Consider the following 16,607-nt stretch of genomic DNA (forward strand, 5'->3'; position numbering starts at 1 on the left):
CTGAAGAGATCTATTCCCTACCATCACTGCCTTTCAGGAGAAAAGTAAATTCTTTCCAGAAGTTTTACATTTTCTCTGGTATTTTCTATAAACATTTGCTAGCACTTAAATGAAAAATACCTAGACACACAAAATTACAGCAAAAGGGGCTGAGGGTGTGGCTTAGTGGTAGCACTCGCCTAGCATGCACAAAGCTCTGAGCTCCATCCCCAGTACCACTGGAAAAAGACTTAAAGCAGATACTGGGCTTTGGAAAAAAAAAAAAATTAAAGCAGATACTGGGCTTTGGAATTTTTTTTGGTTTTTCTCCGGTACCGGGAACCGAACTCACGACCTTGCGCTTGCCAGGCAGGTGCTTTGCCGCTGAGCTAAATCCCCAGCCCTGGGCTTTGGAATTTTTAAGTTGGCTAGAATTAGGGTAACAAATACTTTTATTTATCCACCATCTTTATGGATGGAGTAAATTCTAATTTTAGATCTTGAAAAAGACATAACCTGGCCCTATTCACAGAGATTCTAACCCATCAACCACTGAGTCTCCAAGAAACATGCAATTAAATAAGCATACTCAACAGATTCCAATGCAAGCTATTTGCAGGTCACTCTGAGAAATACTGATACAAATATTGTGTCATATTGCTACAGAAAGCAAGTCCTGCCTGTCATTTCATAATGTATGAATTTCCTGCCCTATAACTCAAATTAATTCTGTAATTTCACAAAAAGGAGTCTTTTGAACGTAATTTTATCCCTTAGAATACTAATTTCCTAGCCTGGAAAAGCAGCTGTCATTTTATATTAAAGGAAGGAGAATAAAGAAAATGTGTTACTCTGCTAAAAACTCTCCAACAGTGACATGCTTTCGGTATCTGTGCCTTCAAAGCATACAGGACAGCCCCCGACTGCCTTTACATTCCCAGCTCAAGACAGGGTAGCGTGTAAGCATTTATTACCTCTCTCTTCCAGGATTCTGGCAGCATCTGTGGCGACTCTATAAAATAATGACAATTTGCACACAGGTGAAGCTTCCAGTCAAGCAGGTGAACTAAGCAGTCAAGTAAATATGACAAAACGCAGCATCTAAAATGAGGCTTGGGCTGGGGATTTAGCTCAGCGGCAAAAGCGCCTGCCTGGCAAGTGCAAGGTCGTGAGTTCAGTTCCCGGTACCAGAGAAAAACCAAAAAAAATAAAAAATAAAAAAAAATAAAATAAAATGAGGCTCTTTGGTGGGGAAATCTACATGCAGAGAGCTTGCACAAGACTGCAAGGGGTTCTAAATCAATATCTAAATCAAGGACCTTTTTCTTAAAACTCTCAAGGAGAATTTTTAATCCCAGCACTCTGGGTGGCTGAAGCAGGAAAATCACAAGTTCTAGTCCAGATTTGGTGACTTAGTGATACCCTGTCTTTAAAAAAAAAAATTCTTGAGAGTTTCAGAATGGACTTCAGTGTCATAGAGATAGAAAGACCTCTCACCCCTTCGAGAGAGGAGTCCCTGTCTCCTACCATAGCGCTTACCACAGCTCCCTGCTGCCTCTGATGGGCCTCGAAGGCCCCAGGGACACTCTGAGGGACACACCTTCAGCTCACACTTACCCTGTGCCCAGAGAGTGGCCCCACAGACACACAGGGGTGCGGCCGCTTCTTGCTTTGGTCCACTCATAGACACAAATAGCATCCGCCGCCAGCCCCTGCTCAGTGGGTGTCCCCGTAGAGTCCCCGTACCCTGGCAGGAAGAAAAGGCAATCACAATATCACTTCCTTCAGAACATAGGGCCATCGAAAGCTTTCTAAGTATTAAAAACCCTTTGCACGCTGTTCTGAACACCCACCTCTGTAATCAACAGACAGGACATGAAAGCCACCGTCACTCAGCACCTAGGTAACAAAAGAGCTCAAATGATTAGAAGACAGACACGGAAAAGTCTCCTCCACACATCCGGGTCCCTGGCTGCAGCAGTTTAACAGGTGAGGAAAATGTGTTTCTGAAATCTGATGTTTGCTCTCACACTTGAGGTCAGACTCAAAGGGGAAGGCGTCACGTAGCCAGGCAGAGCAGGAACCAGACAACTGAGTCACACCGGGCCCTGCTCTCACCCTGCGACCTCGGCCACGTCATCTCACTCTGAAGTGTGAACTGTTATTCTGAGAAATGAAAACATGGCCACCTTCAAAGTTGCTGGGAAGGATTATATGGCTGTGATACATACTGATAGCACATAAGTGTCTTTCTCAGAGTTCCCTGAGCTGGGGCTGGAGCTGGGGCTCAGTGACAACCCTTGCCCAGGAGGTGTGGGGATTCAGGGGCTGATCGCCAGCACTGGAAAAAGGACACGGAGGGAGGAAGGGAGGAAATTCTGCAGAGGTGTAGTAGAGGCAATCAAATATCAGGAAGATATTTATATCACATATGATCAGGTAAAGAGTTGAGTTTAGGGGCTGGGGATTTAGCTCAGTGGCAAAAGCACCTGCCTGGCAAGCGCAAGGTCGTGAGTTCGATTCCCGGTACCAGAAGAAAGAAAAAAAAAAAAAAAGAGTTGAGTTTAATCAAAAATAAAGAATTATTTCACTTAGTATCATGGTCGTAAGGTGCAGTCATTTTCCTACAAATGACTCAAATGCGTCCGTCTTTATAGCATAGTGGTACTTGTGTTTAAATACCACACTTCCTTTATCCCCTCATCTGTGGATGGACCTACAAATCCGACACAAAAGTTTAAATACTGCATCACTTCTCCTACACAAGAAACCCAAATTATAAATAAAGAGCAAATAAAGAGCAAAATAAAATATAGATAATAGGAAGTAGGGGGGTAGATAATAGGAAGTAGGGGGGTAGATCCTTCTCAAATGAGAAGGGGAATAAGAGATGGGGGAGGGGTGGGAAAGAATGAAGAAGGAATGAGGATGCTTTGTGCACATGTGCCAGCGCCTCACAAGGGATGCAAGCTCTGGGTCCCGCAAACCTGCGCTAATAAATAGCTATCTCACTCTCACATATGGAGCCCCTGTCAAGCTCCTCATAGGTGAAGAAGGAAAGATGGTGAAAACATGAAATGAAATATAATCATAGACAAAGAGAAGAGACATAAAAATGGGATCAGATTTTACTGTATGGGCACTTTAAGTTTTTAAATTTAAAATGGGGATATGTATCCTGTCGATCTGTTGTGAGGGTTCAATACAGTTTTTCAAGCGCCTGAATAGTAAAAGGTTGTCCCCTTTTTTTTTGTCTCCTAGTATCACAAAACAAACCACTAAAGAAGTAAAATAAAACAACAAGAAATCAGCACTGGAGGATTTCAGTAACTGGTCCAGAGTCACCCAGTTGGTTAGAGAGAACAAACAGCCACAGCTGGATGTCCGTGTGTTCCAGGACTATAGCAGGAAGCACTTCTGCACACACACTGAGCTACTGAGGACAAACTAAATGAAACTCTTAAACATCAATCCAAACTTCAAAGCGCCCCTGGCAGCTAAGCACCTGGGAAATGGGAATATCCATGTGCTGCTTAAGCCTTTTATTGAAGGATACCTTGACAACACAACTCAAGGACAACAACAAATTCTAGGAATTTGCCACTAGGAAATACACAAAGAAGAAGGGAAACAGAAAACTAGAGGCTTCAAGTTTTCTGTAGCAACTATTTAAAATGAATCCAGAGAAAACAATGTTATTACAAGATCAGTGGCATTGTTAGGTAAATAGCTATTTATAAATAAAATGGAGAATGACACAGCCTTTGGTTCTGAGGATTTTGTAAAACATAGACGAATGTCTATAAAATAGTATTAAGTACACAGCATAAAATTATAGAACGATACAGTCACAGTGACAAAAACCTTATATAACGAGAGAAAGATTGGGGAGAATGTAAATAAATGAAAACAGTTGCATTTGGTGATTGAAAGAATGGAAGGGAAAAGGAACACGAAAGGGAAAGAGGGAAGGAGGGAAAAAAGGAAGAGAGGAAGTAGAATTTTAAGATTTATTTTTAAAAGAAATCGCTTATCCAGAGGAGGAAAGGAAGGGCCCCGGAAGCTGTCCTGTTGGGCAGGAATGACACAGCTCTTGATGGCCGGAATGTACCTGGGGACAGTCCTGCCACGCCAGCTACCGTCCGTCCTACCCACCCTACTGCACAGGGATGAGCTGACTGCTGTTCATACCCACGGGTCCGCTTTCTGGAGATGGCAGGATGTGCAGTTCAGCTTCGAGAGGGAGGGGAAGGGTGCATAAGGCCATGGACAGCAGTTTCTCCACACCCCAAGTAGGGAGAGCAAGAGCCAAGGTGGGTGCAGGGCAAACCTACAAATAAGGGGACATCCTGCTCCGACAGACTCATCCCGCCACCACTGCTAGGCCGGGAGCGGCTCTGACCAGAAAGTGATTTGGGGGAGGGGGCGACAGGAGAGGAGCTTCCATCACACACGGTGCTGGAGACACTGAGGCAGCACTACAGGCCCCGGGGACATGGTTATGTTGTCAGGCAGGGGCCCTGTGTGGGGGGAGAGGCAATTCTGGGGTTTGCAGTGGAAAAGCCATCCAGATGACCTAACCGGAGTATGGCAACCCACCAACAGGAGGCCTGCCCCAGCCCTCAGGAAAAGTAAAGAATAAAAAACAGTGAAAAGTGTCTTCAATGTGGAGATGAAGGGAATAAATTCATGGCAGTGTTTGGCCACATCTGTGTGGGTCCCACATGGCCAAGATCAGAAGAGAGGTCCACATGTGAGACTCTGGTCCGCTACACCACTGCCCACCCTGACCAGGACCCCGGGCCCTATCAAGAGACCACCGTCCTGAGGACACAGCCCAGGCCAGAATCAATGGAGCCAGGTGCTCTGAAGCCCCTTCAAACCTACCTTTATCCGCTCACACCTGCGACAAGTGCCCCTGTACAGGATGTTAAAGGAAAAAGCGAGAATTAGGAACTACAATGGTGACTTTCAGTGAAAATCACTCTTATGCTGCTCACATCCCATTTCACACCTTTCTTTTTTAGGTGAGAGAAATAAATAACTAGAGAAAGGGAGCTATTTCTTGGAGGTAGAACCAGCTCATATGTGGCTAGTGGATAATCCATGGCTCCCCACAGCTGCAGCCTATTGATGGGTCCGGGAGCACTGGATACCTGAATCTCTCCTGAGCTCCTCAGCCTGAGCACTTATGGGCTTCTTCTTTCCCTTCATGCCGCAAAAATTATCTCTGGGAACACTTTTAGAAGCTAAAGGGAAAGTAACTGCCAGAAAGTAGCTTTTTCAGAAAAAAAAAAAAAGATGGTACAGCCAAGTTGCACTAAATTAAAATTTGCCTGTATCCCACCCTCACTACCATTAAAGGCAAGGTGAAGTGGGGGAAAGATTCACCACCCTAGAGATACAAAAAAAAAAAAATTTTTCCCGAAATGATCATATTGGCTACTCCTACATTCACAAAAGAAAGTACATGATTCAAAAGACACTTATTTTCATTACAAACCATTTGAAGCTTGCACCCACACTTTGAGTATTATATATAATTTGAGGCAGGTGGTTCATGGGCCCTCTGTGGCTTCCATGGATATCAAGTCCAGAACCACCATTTCTGATGCATTAGCAAGGCTGCTGGAGTGCTCAGTACCTAGTACTTCTGGCTCAGTACTACTGACTGCAAGCTGAGACTTCCAGGCAGAGGACAAAAGGAAGCTGGGGCTAAGCCCAGCGCAAATCTAGGACAACTGAGAACCATCTCAGATTTATACAGAGGCACAGATGCGGCCATATGTCCACATAGTACTCAAAGTAACACCAGATCCAAGTTCACACTGTGAGAAAATTGTCAGATGATTGTCAGATGATCCCAGGAAGTGTGATTCTAAAATGAACACGTCAAGAGAAAAGGCAAGTTTTGAAAAAGCCATCAGCTGACAAAGACAATGGGAAAGCGAGACCAAGGCAAGCTAGCCAAGAGGCTGATTCCAGAGCTTGTCCCTGAGTACGAAGGGTGTCCTCCCAGAGATGGAGAGAGATCAGTGGCTTTCTGAGGCACACTGGCCCTCCCCCAGGCTGAGGAGGAATAGCCATGGCCAATAATCATCACCCAGTGTAATTACTCAGGCCCAGGAAGGCTCTGACAGCACATCAAAGGACTTTTGGGACAGACTTTGGGGAGACTATCTTCACTACAAAGCAAGGCTGACACCATAGAGTGAGCTGAGGGATGAATATTCTAGACTAGAATTCATCAGATGCTCCCTGTACTGTGGTCAGAATTCCAGATGATTTCTCTTAGGAGTTGTATTTTTTGATGAACAGAATTAATGCTAAATAAAGCACTCTCTACTGCAGTCTTCTGAAAAGACCACTGATGTAGAAATTGTTTTTCTTTTTCCCCATAATGCATGCCTATCCTCTTTCCGGTCATCTGTGGCTTTGTCAACCTAAATAATCAGAGATTCTCCAAAAAGCATCTGAAGAATATTTGGGACTAACGGAGCATTGCAACGGGAATACCTGTGCCATAGCAAGCTACAGCCATATTCAAAGAGGTTAAGGCAAAGAGAAATTTTTAGGGCCAAATGAGAACTATATAAGCATTTTGAAATAATAATCCTTGGCTACATGGATTAGTCAAAGGGGTGGCAGCAGTCTGCGGCTGAACAGACAACCTGTGTGTACGTGTCCTTGCACACATATTTTTTGTGTAAAGTTGCCGCGGCCTGTGTGCAAGGCTGTGGTTTTGGTGGAGTCTTTGGGAATGGTTGTTATGCGGCATAAATGCATGAAATCCTCTCCTTCAAAACCTCATGGCTTGCTTGCTTTCAATCTTGGTGAGGGCTTGACAAAAGCAATTCTATTTTGATTCTGACAATAGGTTCAGTCTGCCATTTTGGATATTCTCAGGGAGTAAAGAAACCACTGCCTTTTTTAAAATGAATACCCAGATTTTGGAAGAATTATTCTTTTCTCCCTCTTGGTTAAGGAGCCACATGACTCTACTTATGGAACAATCTTTTCAAAAGGTTTTTGCTAGAGCGCCATCAGATTTCAACAAAGAAAAAGGAATTGGTGAAGGTTGCTCACAGCTGTGGAAAACCCAGCCCTATCTGCACATTTCTTCACTGCCCATGGCGCTGAGATGCTCTTAATCTCTCTTTAAAAATCCAAACTGAGGCACTGACCTGTGTCCTGTAGTGCCATGAAGATACACAATAATTGGGTTTCCGTCCTGAAGGGCCGCCTCATACCAGCAACGGTCCTTCCCTTTGGCTTCTTCTGCCCGGCAGCTGGGGACCATGTGCCTGCAAAGCAAGGCAGGGGTTTCACAGACAAGTGCATAGACAGGGGTTTCTGTCTTGCCAGAGTCCAAGCCCTCCCTCTGTTCTTATGTACAGCTTTCAAATATGTATCTGAGTAATATATCACAAGGTAAAAATAAAAATCTTATATGATGAATTATCCTATCAGAAAAACCACAACTCCCCTAACCCAATGCACAGAGACAACCCCTTTTAACTATTTTCTGGATTAGTTCTCCTGACTTTTGGACCCAATAAGCTTCCAAAACTATAGTTTTTAGGTCTGAGACATTGAAATGACCAAAAAAGGGGTGGGGGGGGACACGTAAAAGTTAATAGATTCTTGTCATCTGCTATGGTTTGGATCAGGGATGTCCCCCGAGGGCTCATATGTCCAGAGAGGGGGCTTTTGGAGGGTGATTAGGTCACAGAGGCACTGCACTCATCAGTGGATTAATTTGTTGATGAGTTCAGGGCTATATGTGCAGTTAGCAGCAGGGCCTGGCTGGAGGAGCTGGGTCCCTGGGGACACACCTGGGAAGGGTACATCCTGTCCCCTTCTGTCTCTGTTCTTGCCCTGCTCTCTGCTTCCTGATGCCATGAGCTGCGCAGCTTCCCTCTATCACCCTTCTGCTGTTTCATTTCTGCCCCAGAGCCAGCCAACCAGGACTTAAACCATGGGCCAAAATAAACCTTTTTCTCTTTTAGGTTGTGTCTGTCAGGTATTTTGTTCCAGCAACAGAAACCTGACTAATACACCATCTGCCACCGGTTTGGCTGAAAAGACAAGTTGAAAGGAATTTAAAGGGAAACCAGCTCATGTAGGGGAAGAAAACTTTACCATGGAGCTAAGCTATTCCACTCAAAAAATCAAGTGACCTTGTGACATTAAACACCAGTGAGCGCCAATTATACCAGTGAATGAACCCTGAAAATGTACGTGCTGCCACCTGACGTGTCACTGAAGATTTGTAAAAATCTTCAGTCCCTGCAATCACTAAAGGACAGAGAATCTGCCACAGCCCCCAGGCCTCTGCACTGAGAAATAGGCACCAGCACCCACTAATGAGCTGGTCATGGTGAGCATAGCTGCCCACCAAACCCAGAACCTATGGAGTAAAAGCAAAGAATCAAGATTTCTAAATTCCAACACCATTAGCTAAAGCATTTGCAGATTGGGAAGAAGCTACGTGCAGACAGTGACCTAAGCATTCAGTGACCAGAGGTTTACACGCAGAGACAGGAAATGTAGAACAGGGTACTGGAAATTTGGCAGCCAAATACAAATAGTAGGAACAAATAGCAGAGAACACTGAAACTACCATAACAGAAGAAGATAATAGAATACTCAGGACTTCATTTGACAGATATTTATCAAGTGCCTTCTATGTGCTAAGAATTATGCTAATTGGTGAAAACCCACCACAAAGTCCTGTCACCCATAAAAGCCATGTCTGGTAAGGAAGTCAAATATTAAGCAAATAATCACACCAACATTTAAGTCATTTCGGTACGAAGAAATGTTGAAAGGGACAAGCACAGATGCCACAAGAGCACTCACCTAACATGGGGAATGGGGATTCCTAAAAACCACCAGCTAGTGAGATCCAAAAAGAGGAGGAGCAGTTAGACACAAGGAGAGAGTGGAGGAGAGCAAGCACCCCCTAGGGGGCCCTGGTGTGGTGTGCCAGAGGCCCGTGTGTCTACAGCAGAGGGACACAGCAAGGGTGTTGCAGAATGACACAGAAGTGGGTAGGGCCAGAAGCTAAGGGAAACACCTAAAAGATTTCACACTTCAAAGCAAAGTTCCTGAAAAGCAAAATCAAGCAGATCAGATTTCACCAGTGACTCCCAGGTGCCCCAAGGAGCACCAGGCTCCGCACAGGCAGGTGACACGGCCTGGCTCCCCGCTACCATCGTGCAAGCCCGGGTCCCATCGCTGCACTCACCAGACTCCTAGGACCACCCCAGGTTCAGGCTTGATGTAGAAGTTCACCGTGTGCGGGACCTTTACCTCCGGTTTCTTTAAATCCACAAGAAATGGGGATTTGCCTGGAAAGTAGAAATCACAGTCAACCCTCAGAATCAAATTCTGTGCCATTTCATCATAATCAAGAAGAACTCGTCCCCATAGATGAACAGGTTTCTAAGTTGCAATCCACTAAACTATCAAAGTATTCTATCCACTCGGACCAGCCCGCAGAAGAGTTATAAACAGTAAAACCGGAAGCTAAATCTTAAAATAGCACCAGTGCTGTAGTCCTAACATATATATAGTAAAAGAGTTTATTCAGACTTTATCCTTGTCTCAAGCTAAAACCAGAGGAAACCACTGCCTTCAAGACATTAGAGGGCCCAGAAGAAAACAATGGATATTCTGCTAAGTGAAACCTACTTGTTAGGTAAGAGATCAGTACACACCAGGGGGCACTAAGAGCTAAGGTGGTGCTATGCTGAGTAGCACTCAGGTAAAAAACAAAAACACTGAAACATAGATTCTGCCTCTTCTTCATCCTCTTTCTCCTCCTCCTTTTCCTCTTTCTTTAGGTGATGCAGGAAGAAGAGGCAGGAGAAAAGCAGGAAATACTGTGAGCAGTCAGCTATCCAAATCAAGCTCATTTGAAGACTGAGCTCCTGAACTGAAACTCAGGTCACAAGGCCGTGTGCCTGTTCTCGATGGTTCAGAAGGATCCGTGCTGGGATCCAGAGTCGGTATTGCCCAGGTTCAGACAAGCTGAGGCACTATGTTATAACTGACAAGCCTTTCTCATTCCATCAACTTTACACACAGGAAGTTCTTTATTTGGGAAGAAAAACATTATATAGAAAAATTCATGGAAGGTTCATACTTACAGCAATTAAAATAAACTAGCATTTCCATCAGAGGAGGGCAAATGTGTTCTTTTAATGATTTACTAGTAAAGCTGTTATACATAGCTGCAATTTTTCTTCCAAGAGCCAAACAGGAGTTTGGGAACCATCTGCAAGACATTGGGAAATAAATAAGGTTTTCAGAATCAATCCATGTTTTGTCTTGATGTTTTCTGTCGTCGTTTTGGTTTGTTTTGTTTTGCTTTCCTCTTAAGGTTCAAGTCAAATTTCAGAGACTAACATTAGGAATTCTGGGTGTTGTGGTTTGGGGATTTGCAAGGGGAACAATATAATACAGAACATGTATTTTATAAGATTATTTATAACAGTCACCCAGAGAATTATATGCAAAGAGAGTGCAGGAAATCTGTCCACACACTAAGGCCCAAGGAATCCAGCTGAGGGTCTAGATCCCACAGGAATATCCTGCAGGAGTCCAGCTGAAGACCTAGAGCCCATAACAATACCTCCCATGAGTCCAACAGGAGGCCTAGAACTCAGGACAATGTCTCATGCAGGCCTGTTTCACTAATCTGTGCTGGGAAGGCCAAAGGTCAGCGGTGGAAGCTAGAAAGTGCCAGCGCGATGAAGGATCTGTGCTAGCAGGCTGAGGGATCTGAACTGCAGCCAGGAAGCAACACTCAAAGTAAGAACCAGAGGTCTCCTGAAAAGTACCACAGCCATCTTCAGCAACAGTGAGGTCCTGAGCTCCTCTGATGATGAGGAAAACCAAGTTCTCATCAGGAAAACCAATGAGAAAAACTTCTCCAAGAGACTGGCAGTGCATCATCTTCCCCTCCAGAGCCAGAAAGCGATGCTCAAAGTGAGGACCAGAGCTCCCCCAAAGGGAACCGTAGCCATTCTCAGTGACAATGAGGTCCCGAGCTCCTTCTCCAATGAGAACAACCAAGTTCATCAGGAAAGCCAGCATGACAAGCTCCTCCAGAAGAATAGCCCAACAGAACCAGCAGCTCCCTAACAGCTTCCTAACAGCTTCCCAATAGCTTCTACCAGCTCTCAACAGCCTCTAAACTTTATCCTCTCTAGTTCTGCCTCTTACGCTGCCAGCAACAACCCTCAGGCTGGCCTCCCACACGCAGCACCATGCTGACTCAGATCAGCTGGGTGTTACAAGTTGACCACCAGCTATTAATCCACCACACTGGGTAACCTGGCTCTTGCATGGAATCCTTTACACAACTGCATGCAATATTCTGGGCTGGGCACCGAGGGGCAGGAGGTGAGGAGGATGATAAGGCAGTGCCCCCACCAGCCCCTCAACTGGCCAGGGCATGGCAGGGATAGGAGGGAAGGGACGATGGCTGCAGCAGAGTCGGGCTTATCCTCTTGGTGCAGCCCATAGAAGGCCAAGGCTGGACCCCAAAATCATCATTAAACAGGACACGAGGGTTTAATAGTTGCCCGGTTTTAAATATCTCACCTCAGCGCTGCACGTGTCAGCTATTATGATTCCGATCTAGGGCACTGAGTGAATGAGTATTAGCTCTCCTCTCCTCTGACCGGCTCTTAGGGAGAAATAAGCCAATGAACTGAACGAAGAGCCCACTATGTCTTAGGTGACATTCCTGGACGGGGGGCGCCTGTGAGGAGTAGGGAGGACAGGGAGACCCAGAGCCTGCTCAGAGAACGAGGGGGCCCTGTGCTGCTTGCTTCTTCCAGTGTTCTCTGTGACACAAACCACCCCAGCAGGCGCCACCAATAGACAAGTAATGATCAGTCCATGAGGGGTCACTAGCGTCACCTCTGGCATGAACCGCACCTCCCATGAAAGCCCAGAGTGTCACCCACCTTTGAGAGAAGAAAAATATAAAAGGTCAAAGGCATCATGTCCAGCTTCTATTTTTTGTCCCTGTCATCTCTTAAAGAAAGCCTTTCCCCTGTTGGAACGGGTCCATGTTAAGGCTTCTGGATGTAACCCAACTGTGACATTGAGGGGCTGGAAGCCCTATGTTTCCCCCTGCCCTGATGTCTCCCCTAGATCAGCGGCATTGTGAAAGATGACTCTTACTGTGTTGCTCTGCAAAGGAGGCTTCTGAAAATTTAAGAATCCTTCCGAAGGTCACAGGCCAGAAAATGAACCACACGCACACCCCGGTCTGCCTCGGCCCGGAGCCCTGAGGGTCCCAATGAGCCCTCCCGGTCCTGCTAAGTTCTCCTTGCCATCCTTGTAAACAGAGTGAATCCCAAGAACGAAGCTGGCCTCTGGGGAAATCTTGCCCTTGAGAACCTTATTTGGGGTCCCCTTCTCTGCTGCACCCCTGCCCTCTCTTAGGGCCCCTTCCTGCCCTCTGTCTTCTCTCCCTTCTGATAAAGTCCTCAAACAAAGACCCTTGAGAACATGTCTCTCCCTCAAGTGTTGCTGACTTAAAAATAAGAGCACTTACACAAGGGAGAGGGTGATGAATCTCAGATGGGTTTCCCGCAGTTTTGTAAGAAATAGAAAAAAATGTGCAAGCTAAGGGGGACGGCTGGCTCTTCAAATCCATCACACGCGGGGAATTACCTTCAGCAAGATCAGCCAGGAAGAAATGAAGATGATTTTTTGATAATGCTTGAAAATAGCCCCATGCTGGCAGCGGGAAGGAAAGGACCTTGTTGTTCCAATTTTAGAAATAAGGAATCAAAACCAGAGAAGCTACTCTGAGCCACCAATAAGGCAGCACGGGAAGGAGGGAGCACAGACCGCCTCCTCCAGGCTGGGGCCTCCTGCTTCCTCCCTCCAATCCCCAGTCCCCGCCACTCACCGCTGCCCTGCCTGTTAGGCCCCAGTAAATTAGCTTTTGAAGGTAGGCAGGGTGGCCTCCTGCCAAGCTAGCTTTTGAAGGTCTGCTTGGAAAGCAGAGGCAGTAGAGGGAAATATGTTGTTTCTTTTTCTAAAGAATAATTCATATAGGCCTCTTCTCTCAAATAGCTCCGGGCGCTTCTGTGAGAAGCACTGCGGGAAGAGAAGAGAGTGACCAGGTCCCGGGGAGAATCAATACTGCAGAGGCACTTCTTTTTAACTAGGGGGTTGTCAATTCGACTCCCCGCACCCAGAAGTAGGGGATCAAAAGTCACCAGTGGCTAATAGAGCTTATTTGAACACAGGATGCAGTTTCAGTTCAATTCCTGTTTCCAGCCAACCGTATCAAACCGCCCTCGGAGCTTTGGGGTCCTCCCCTGCCCTTTGATCCATGTTGGCTATACGGGCTGCGCGACCCACAGGGGCCACACATAAGCTAACTGGATGGCGAATCTCGTGGAGCCTGAGCTCACAGGGTGAATCTTCCCGCTCCGAGGCACCTACCTTCACGGAGCCCAAGTAGGATCCCAGGAGGCTAGACAACTAGTCCAAACATTAAGACAACCTGCGCATCCGTGCTGTGTGCTGATTCACCAGGTTACACCCTCGCAACCAAATCTCTCTGGTCCCCTCCAGCCGCTCCAGTGTACGCTCTTTGTCAAAGCTCCTGCACATGATCTGACCACGGTGACCCTTCTTCTCCTTCCACCACTAATTACAGCAGGGCTCTCCCTGACAGTGTCCCCATCACTAGCCATCTTCTTCCCCCACAGTGGGCCAGAGCCCAGCCACAGGACCACCCAGGAGACAAGGACTCCTTTACCCCCCAGTCTAGCACAGGGTCAAGCTCAATAAATATCTGCTGAGCACAGGGCCAGGCTGAGGACTGAAGGAAGGTGCTTCTCTTCCAAGGGAGAAGGAAGCCAGGCTCCTTGGTAGCTTGGGGGAGGGAGGGCTTTATTCTTTTATTCATTTTGTTTCAACTACAGCTGAAAATGGATCAATATGAGCTCCTCAAGAGTGGCCATTTTTGCCTGTTTCATTCACTCCTGTGAGTCCGGGGCCGAGGCAGAGGAGCAAGGCTATCAGCCCACTCGTGGGGATTTTCTCAGCAGAATTTAGAAATGTGATGACCTGGGGTGACACAGGGGAAACAAGGAGGAAAACAGCCCTTGGCTTTGCCTAGCTTCTTTTCTGAGAATGTGTTTCATATTTCTAAAGAAAACCATTTGCACATGGAAACGTACCTCTCCAGGGTCCACCCATCGTAAGCAGCAACTGTGTCTGCTGAAATTTTTGTAAAATAAATAGATCACCAAGGCACTAAGGATGATCACAAAAAAATCTCACAGGATTGGGTGTCTCTTGAGCCCCACAGCAGTGATGGGCACACAGCAAGCCCTCCCTCCACAAGTGTGTGCTGATCCACACTCACTTGGCTCCAAGAGACAGAAAGGATTCTGGACGCTGGGCGGGAGTCTGTGCCTCAACCTTAATATAATTTTCATTAGATCCACAATCTTCTGTTTGGATGAAGAAATGCACTCATGTTTTATTCTTTGTCTTTTTGTCTCTTTGAGACAGGGTCTCACTATACAGTTCAGGCTGGCCTTGAGCTCACTTTGTAGCCCAGGCTGGTCTCGAACTCGCAAAGATCCTCCTGCCTCAGCCTCCCGAGTGCTGGGATTACAGACGTGCACTACCATGCCCAGCTCGTATTTTATTCTTTCAGGTAGTGCTGTATTTTAACCAGGGTCCCCAATTTCCCAGCTCCCATTCCATCATCCACACAGTGGGTTGTTCTCTAAGAGCACAAAACACAGTTTTGATTCTCTGCTTAATAAGTGATCTGTCCTGCCAAATAAATGTTAAATAACCAGTCACTGGCTCCACACAGAACACAAGAGACAGGAGAGAAACGGAGTAAGAGAGAATTGCTAACTTTCTGAGAACAACCATATCAGGGGAAAGTCCTGTGAAAGTAAAGTTTGAAAAGTGCAGACAGGAAAATCTGCTGGATGCTCAGATCTAACCCAGAAGGGGGTCATGAGTCCTGTACGACTGGACTGGTCAGACTGCTCTCTGACCTCTGACCTTTGACCTCTGACCTCTGACCTCCGCACGCAGCCGTGCAAGGAACAGAAGAGGAAAGATCCGTTTGTCATCGTGGCTGTGGCCACTGCAAAGGGGAACCTCCTGCGTCCGCAAATGATTCCAGAGTATTTTGTAACCAGCACAATTTAAAAAGTAACAGAAAGAAGCAGCATAAACAAAACTGCCAATACACCTTCACACATCAGCAAAAGGAGGCAGATAGGACCGGGGCCCGGGGTCTCCAGCCATTCCCTCGCTTCAGTGCAAACAAGAATGGCAGTATGTCAGTAGTCCATTGAGGTAATTTAAGATGACATATTCAAGTCAATGATTCATGGGGAAAAAAAGGGTTTTTTTTAAAAAAAAATTCTGATATACAAATATTTCCAGATTTAAATAATTTAACATGGAAGACCTTGCTATGATCTTGATGCACTACACAGCTTTAGCACTTGGAGATCTGTTCTTTTTATAATTTTTATTTCTATTAGTACATGTTTGCAGTACTTGGAAGGGGCCTACATATCTATCAATAGATGAATGGACCAAGAAATGTATTCATACACAAGAGAGTACTACTGTGCCATAAAGAAGGATAAACGTCAGTCATTAGGAAAATAAATGCCCCTTGAGACCATAATGTCAAGTGAAATAAATCAGATACACAAATTTAAATACTGCATATTCTTCCCCCTTCTCGCTCTCTCTGTCTCTCTCTTTCTCTCTCTTTCTCTCTCTCTCTGTCTCTCTCTCTCTCTCTCTCTCTCTCTCATCCTTTTTGAGATAGGGTTTCACTGTGCAGTTGAGGCTGGCCTTGAATTCACTTTGTAGCCCAGGCTGGCCTCTAACTGGCAGGAATCCCCCTGCCTCAGCCTCCCAAGAGCTGACATAACAGGCGTGAGCCACCACTCCCAGCCTTGCATGGTTTCTATTACGTGAGAAACCCAAAGTATAAATAAAGCACAAAATGAAAGGTAAATAATAGGAAACAGGGAGCCAGGTCTCTGGTACATGAAAAGGACACCGAGAGATGGGGGAAGATAGGAGCGAGGGGAAAGGAATCACCGCAGACCTGCGGTAATAAAAAGTAAAAAACGTTCGTCAAAGATTTAGCTGTTGTGCGTGCCTAGAGAGTGACTGCTGACACCGAGGTGGCCCTGACCCAGAAAGACGCCACCCAAGATTACAGCGTGCGGTATATTATCGCCACTGACTGGTGACGCCCAAACCATCCTAGACGGTAGAAAAATGGTCAGGCAAAGAGCATGGCACAGGAGCCCGACGGAGCCCACCCTGCCCGGCGCTACGCCAGGAGCCGCAGCGGTGTCGGTGTGCGTGCGCGAAGAGGGCGCGCTGCGAGTCTCGCCGGCCCAAGCAGAGGCAGCGGCCCCGGGAAGAGCCAGGACCTCGGGGCGCGGGGTCCCCGCGCACGGTACTCACCGCAGGTTCCTGCGCACCATGTCCCACCAGGCGGCCACCGAGTGGTAGGCTGGGGGCCCGGCCCCCGCGGCCGCCTCGCACTCCGGGGCGTCCATCGCGCGCTGTGCCGGGCGCGGCCA

The 16,607-nt window shown here is 46.6% G+C and overlaps 1 protein-coding gene across 2 annotated transcripts in view; it reads right to left on the reverse strand.

Moving 5' to 3' along the window:
* The window catches only part of Abhd12b (abhydrolase domain containing 12B), a 29,529-nt gene extending 12,928 nt beyond the window's left edge, over positions 1 to 16,601 (reverse strand). Inside the window, exons 1-8 of one of the 2 annotated variants that reach the window (XM_005376804.2) lie at positions 16,489 to 16,601; positions 10,134 to 10,261; positions 9,230 to 9,332; positions 7,164 to 7,283; positions 4,867 to 4,897; positions 1,833 to 1,878; positions 1,597 to 1,726; positions 954 to 991 (exon numbers count right to left, since the gene is read on the reverse strand). In XM_005376804.2, coding sequence (XP_005376861.1) covers positions 954 to 991; positions 1,597 to 1,726; positions 1,833 to 1,878; positions 4,867 to 4,897; positions 7,164 to 7,283; positions 9,230 to 9,332; positions 10,134 to 10,261; positions 16,489 to 16,583 — 691 coding nt within the window. In that variant the 5' untranslated portion in view covers positions 16,584 to 16,601. Of the gene's footprint in view, positions 1 to 953; positions 992 to 1,596; positions 1,727 to 1,832; positions 1,879 to 4,866; positions 4,898 to 7,163; positions 7,284 to 9,229; positions 9,333 to 10,133; positions 10,262 to 12,556; positions 12,755 to 16,488 lie in introns of those variants that run through there. The other variant, XM_005376806.2, reaches the window with a different exon arrangement.
* Positions 16,602 to 16,607: the final 6 nt, after the last annotated feature.

The sequence above is a fragment of the Chinchilla lanigera genome, unplaced genomic scaffold, assembly GCF_000276665.1.
Source record: "Chinchilla lanigera isolate Chin_1 unplaced genomic scaffold, ChiLan1.0 scaffold00008, whole genome shotgun sequence".
NCBI lineage: Eukaryota > Metazoa > Chordata > Mammalia > Rodentia > Chinchillidae > Chinchilla > Chinchilla lanigera.